At 40.8% G+C, this 6,735-nt stretch overlaps 1 protein-coding gene across 1 annotated transcript; it reads left to right on the forward strand.

Moving 5' to 3' along the window:
• The first annotated feature begins 3,983 nt into the window (after positions 1 to 3,983).
• Positions 3,984 to 4,913, forward strand: LOC120876974 (olfactory receptor 4X2-like). The gene has a single exon (XM_040259282.1). It carries the CDS (start codon positions 3,984 to 3,986, stop codon positions 4,911 to 4,913), a length of 930 nt encoding a protein of 309 aa, XP_040115216.1.
• Positions 4,914 to 6,735: the final 1,822 nt, after the last annotated feature.

A 6,735-nucleotide genomic window follows, 5' to 3' on the forward strand; every position in this document is an offset into this window, starting at 1 on the left:
GATAACATAGGAGTGCCAGGAAGGCTTTTCTAACTTCCTTGGTGCCCTCATCCCCTTAATATGATTCTAATGCCTGAAATTCCCCAGTAGGAGCTTTGTTTCAGGGCAGTAGGGCTTTGCTAGAAGGGAAACTATTGTTAATCACTAATATCTTAATTTGGATAATTTTACAAGATGGTTTTCTTTTCTTTCTAGATGGTTGTTGTCTGGCCACTGAAATACAGTTCAATCCAAATCCAGTTCATCATCTGCTTTTGCTGTGAGCTAAGAATTGTTTTTACATATTAAATGTTTGAAAAAAATTCAAAGTAGGGTAATGAGTTGTGATACATGAAAGTTATACATAATTCAAATGTTAGTGACCATAAGTAAGGTTTCATTGGACTATAGTTGTACCCAGTATTTCACTTCTTATTTATGGTAGTTCTTCTGTTAGATTGCCATGAGTAGTCGTGACACAGTGTGGTCTATATAGCCTAAAATACTTACCATGTAACCCTTTAGAGAAATTTGCCCATCCCTGGCTTAAGCCATAATGATGTTTATTACTTACTCAACAAGAAGTTGGGAGGTCAGCAGTCCCAGGGTTGTTTTGTTATTCCTATGATGCCCAAGCATCTGGCTGGTGCCCCTTCGATTCTGTAGTCTGTCCCATCATGGCTGCTGGACGTTTATAGCAGCTCTTGGTGTTATCTGCTCCCATGCAGGGAGGGAGAGGCTCTCATTTTATTGTGGGAAATATTTCCCAGAAATTCTCCAGAGCAACTCTGACTCCTATTGACCAGAACTAGGTCATATGTCTATGCCGAGATGCAAAGGAGGCTGGAATAGTAAGTAGTGAAAATAAGAATGAGATTATAATATTAGACCAAATATTGTGTTTCCTCTGAACTGGTCACACTGGTGTTCAATAATATCAGAGTCCTTTCATTAAATAAGGGAAGTCTCCACACGGAGTTTTGGTAGAGGGAACGCTGGGGGATAGTGATGTGGGCACAGTAAGGTTGTTAAAGGATTTGAATCTGGTGCCAGAGTCTTCAACTGAAATTGAGTTTAACCTCTTAGAGATTGTGCAACCCCAAGTAAGTGACTAAAACCCGTAATTCAGTTTCCTTAATTAGCGTGAAAGTTTGGGCCAAGAGCAAGAAGCATTTTATTTTTTTGGCCATGCTACACAGCATGTGGGATCTTGGTTCTCTAACCAGAGATTGAACCTGTGCCCCCTGCATTGGAAGCATGAAGTCTTATCCACTGGACCACCAGAGAAGTCCCAAGAACCATTTTCCTAGCAACACTGTTTTCCTGACAGCGCACCCTGATTTTTTTCCCTGACAAATGATAAAGGATTGAGGCCCTAGGATGAGAGTTCTTTTGTGAAATTTAAAGCATCTCTTGTTACAAGAAATTTAGACCATATGCAGTCGTTATCATAGCATGGTTCCTAGACTCGCCTGTACCAGATACCAGTTTCCATAACGATCAGTTTAGGAGAAATCTTGCTTTGTCTCTACCAGAGCATCTCCATGGCAGCATTGCTGACATTTTGGTTCACACACTTTTGGGAGGCTGTCCTGTTCATGTAGGATGTGTCCTGGAATCCCAGGCTTCAACCTACTAGATGCCAGTAGGAACATTCTCCTTCCAAATTGTGACCAGGACAAATGTCTCCAGATATTGCCAAATATCCTCTCGGAGGAAGATTGCCCCCAGTTAAGAACCACTGATTTGTACCAGTTTCTCCTTCTATCCAAAATTAAGAGTGTTCCTGGAACGTCCCTGGTGGCCTGGTGGTTAAGAATCCACTTTCCTACGCTGCTGATGCCATTCCATCCCTGGTCGGGAGCTAAGATCCTTCATGCCTGAGGGAGACTAAGCCCGGGGCCAAAACTGGAGAGAAGCCCAGGCATTGGAGAACGCCCACGTGCCGCAAGGGAAGATCTCGTGTGCAGCTAAGGCCTGACACAGCCAAGCAAGTAAATAACAACAGGAAACACCCCAGATTCCCAAAACAAAACAAACAAACAAAAAACTAGAGTGTTCCTATATGATCCTCAGTACACCGAAATGAGGTAAAGCGAAGTGGCAATCACCTTAGGACGCATCTTGCTAACAGACGCACAAAACAAATCAAGATAAACCACCGATGCTCACAGAGCGGAGAGTTATGGCAGCTCGATGCTGAAATGCTTGGCAATGTCAGTTGCTTGGGGTGTGTGCTGCCTCTACAATGCTCACTTGTTAAGACAAATGCTGCTATTTCCCCTTTTTATCTTTTTCTGTAAAATGAAAAATCCTCTTCAGGAAACAGGTATCAGTGGAAAACAGTGGTGGTGTAAAGTGAACCTTTGAAAAGTGGGGGATGCCTATAACCTTGTCCAAACCAAAGGCCAGGAGAAGTGCTATCTGCTTTCTGACACGTACCACCCATATTCCTTGGACCCATCCTTTGAATGGTGTCCTCTCATGTGAAGTCACATGACTGAGTTCATGATAAGCAAGAGCTGGATCTAACTGACCTCTGCACGGTATAGGGACCCACAGCCTCAGTGCCCTGTGAACACTGGGTGAAATTACTTTAATATATTCCCTACTGATTTCTGAAGTTATGTTACTTACAAGGAAGTTTGGGATGTTAGTACCCAGGTCCTGCTTCCCACGAGGCAGGTGCCTGATGAGGAAGGGAAAAGCACGGCTCTCTGGGGACCAATCTTCTCTCACTTGATCACCATGCCTTCCCTCTTAGCAGGGTGAATTCAAGGCTGAGCTGCCAGAATTATTCTTCTCTGTGGAACATGGAGAGACAAGAGTTTCGTGTTCTTCTTTTTAATCAGGTGGAGTAGACTTAGGCTTAGTAGAATCAGGCTTAGTCTTAACATTCCCAAGCCTAAGGCTGGAAGGGAAACCGATTTCCCATCTGGCAACTGCTGAGCTGTCTGAGCTCTGGTTGCGAGCTTCACCTGACTGCTTTGAAATTGTATAATTCCTGAAACCTGCACTAGGTGAGGGGTGTTCTCGGGGTGATATTTGCCTCTCTGTGATCAGAGTAGAAAAAAGATCTGGGCTGAGGCATCAGAGGCACATAAACTCTGGGGTGAGTTTTGTTTTGTGAGCATGTGATGATTACAATTCCACTTTGAAAGTAAAGGGGATGCTACCAGGAAGGCCGTGGTATTTTACAGAGTGCTCTCCCATTGGTCTGGTCTTTGCCTGAAATAAGCACTGAGCTAGATGTGGGATTCAGGGATGGAGAAGGTGTGGTCTTGGTCCTTGGTGACCTTTGTTCTTTCAGTATCTGCTGAACATCTGTGATGTACCAAACCCTGCGCTAAGAAGGCTAGGATGATCTATATGCACTATGCCTCCATCCTATGTACATTCGGTGAGTGTGATTTTGTGCAGGTGCTTCAGGTAGCACTGGAGATAGAGTGGTAGTAAGAAATAATGTCTGCTCTAGAAAGTTCAGTGTGGTGGGGCAGATGGTCATGTGAAACAATTACAGTAAATTCAATGTGTACGTGCATGCTAAGTCGCTTTAGTCGAGTCTGACTCTTTGCGACCCCGTGGACTGTAGCCGACCAGGCTCCTCTGTCCATGGGCTTCTCCAGGCAAGAACACTCTAGTGGGTTGCCATGCCCTCCTCCAGGGGATCTACCCAACCCAGGGATCGAACCCACGTCTCTTGCATCTCCCGCATTGGCAGGGTGATTCTTTACCATTAGTGCCACTTGGGAAGGCCTACAGTTCAATGTGCAAAGTGCTGTATTTCCAAAATGTTCTAAGAGAGGAGGGTCACTGAGCCTAGGGTTCTAAGGATTGCGGAGATGGATTTCCTATTTCTGAGAAGGTTCCAAGTTTGCAGAGTTTGAATGGTGGCATTTCAGGTATGCAAGGGACTATTATATAATTCACGCCTTAAGGAAGGAGTCTTGTTTTGTATCATTTCAGATCACCCTTCCAAATTCCTGCCTCCTGGTGGCTACGTCATGGCTCCCGTGCACAATGTGACAGAATTCCTTTTCCTGGGACTTTCTTCCAATCCAGAGGTGCAGAAAGCCTGCTTTGTGATATTTCTGCTCCTGTACACAGCCATTGTGCTGGGGAATTTCCTCATTGTCCTCACTGTCATGAGCAGCAGAAGCCTTGGCTCCCCCATGTACTTCTTCCTGAGCTACCTGTCCTTTGTGGAGATCTGCTACACCTCGACGACAGCCCCCAGACTCATCTCAGATCTGCTGGCTGAGAGGAAAGCCATACCTCTGTGGGGCTGCATGACACAGGTTTTCTTTATCCACTTGTTTGGTGGCACGGAGATTTTCCTGCTCACTGTGATGGCCTATGACCGCTACGTGGCCATCTGCAAGCCCCTCAGCTACACCACCATCATGAGCCGGCAGGCGTGTGCCTTCCTGGTGGGCGCAGCATGGGTGGGGGGCTTTGTGCATTCCTTGGCCCAAATCCTTCTCATCTTCCGCTTGCCCTTCTGTGGCCCCAATGTGATCGACCACTATTTCTGTGACGTGCTTCCCCTGCTCAAACTTGCCTGCTCTGACACCATCCTCATTGGTCTTCTGATCGTTGCCAACGGGGGGACCCTGTCTGTGACCAGCTTCGTGGTCCTCTTAGCCTCCTATGTGGTCATCTTGCTCCATCTGAGGACCCAGAGCTCCGCGGGGCGGCGCAAGGCCCTGTCCACCTGTGGGGCCCACGTCACTGTGGTCTCCTTGTTCTTTGGGCCCTGCATCTTCATCTATCTGAGACCCTCTACCACCCTGTCTGTGGACAAGACGGTGGCCGTGTTCTACACGGTGATCACCCCACTGCTCAACCCTGTCATCTACTCCCTGAGAAATGCTGAAGTGAAGAAGGCCATGAAGAGGCTGTGGGTCAGAGCAATGAAAGTAGAAGAGAGGTAGAGGCTGAGCCTTGGTCTTGATCCTTGGGTTTAGGTGATGCTAAGACCAGCATTTAAAAATCCTATTATAGAGGGAAGTAAAAACAGAGAAATACTCACAGTAAATATTTTAATAAAAATATACTGTTTCATTCAATAAAGATGTAAAACATTATGTCTAAGTAGATGTAAAGACTGGAAGGAAATCTACTCTATCTTTTCAGTAGTCAAAAAAAAAAAAAAAAAAAAAGATGCCTAGTCCAGACTGAAGGGGCAGAAGGGGACGAAGTTCAGTTCACAGGACTTGTGAGTTCTAGAGTATTCTCACTGGTTTCCATGCTCAACAACTTCATTATAATTACTTGTAAAATATTTCCTCTTATGGATATACTGTTACTTAAGCCAACCAGTCCATTCTGAAGGAGATCAGCCCTGGGATTTCTTTGGAAGGAATGATGCTAAAGCTGAAACTCCAGTACTTTGGCCACCTCATGAGAAGAGTTGACTCATTGGAAAAGACTCCGATGCTGGGAGGGATTGGGGGCAGGAGGAGAAGGGGACGACAGAGGATGAGATGGCTGGATGGCATCACCGACTCGATGGACATGAGTCTGAGTGAACTCCGGGAGTAGGTGATGGACAGGGAGGCCTGGCGTGCTGCGATTCATGGGGTCGCAAAGAGTTGGACACGACTGAGCGACTGAACTGAAATGAAAGCCATTGTTTTGGTTCAAATGATAAAATGTGATAAAATATTAATATTTGGGATATTTGGATCAAGCATATACAGGAATCCTTTGTATTATTATTGCCACTTTTTTGTAAGTCAGAAATTATTTTAAAGTTAAAATATTTTGAAAATTAAATAGCTTGTTGTACAACTTGCATTTTTAGTTTTTTTGGTAAGTGAGTAGGATAGTTTTAATTATTATTTAGCTTCTAGTCTTATTTACAAAGTTTTTAATGTTTAAAGCTTTACATTTCCACATAGTAATATTAATCAGTTTTTTCTTTTGATTTTTTGCATTGTGTCTGTTTAGATCATCTTACAAGATCAACTAGACTTACATATTTAAAGAAATTAGTTAAAATTTTAATTTAATGTTGTAGAATGATAATATATTCTTAATATTAAAAAACATCCACAAAATAAAGACAGCCAAGTGGAAAGTTTCATTCCATTCTTTTCCTCATTCCCACATCCCCACTGGATAAACAATTTTCTTAGTTTTATTTTTTCTTTTGGTGTTTCTTTAAGCAAATACTAGAATATATATATATAAAACATATATATTTATATTATATTTATATATTACATATTAATAATAATCTAATCTAATATTATATTATATTAATGTATAATTATATAAATATATTATATTATCAATATCAATATAAATATAATAAATATTAAAATTATATAAATATAATATAATAACTATATGTTCAATATATATTATATAGTATGTATATATATTATATACACATATTATTATGTATTATGTTATATATTATTATATATATTATAGATTATATATGTATATCATTATATATTATATACATATATTATATATATGCATATATACATATATTATTATGTATGTACATATATTATTATTATATATTTATATTATTATATATAGTATGTATAATCTATTATATATTATTAATATATAATATATAATGTATGTATATCATATATGTATTACATATATGATATTTTAATATTTATAATCAATATATAAACCATATATAATTAACATATATAATTATATATAATTATATTTATATATTTATATATTCAATTTATATATAAATTATATATGAATTATATGTATATAATA

The sequence above is a fragment of the Oryx dammah genome, unplaced genomic scaffold, assembly GCF_014754425.2.
Source record: "Oryx dammah isolate SB20612 unplaced genomic scaffold, SCBI_Odam_1.1 HiC_scaffold_17, whole genome shotgun sequence".
NCBI lineage: Eukaryota > Metazoa > Chordata > Mammalia > Artiodactyla > Bovidae > Oryx > Oryx dammah.

Bases quoted from the DNA above. Each gene is read 5' to 3' on its own strand.
- LOC120876974 (XM_040259282.1), top strand. From the start codon at position 3,984: ATGGCTCCCGTGCACAATGTGACAGAATTCCTTTTCCTGGGACTTTCT.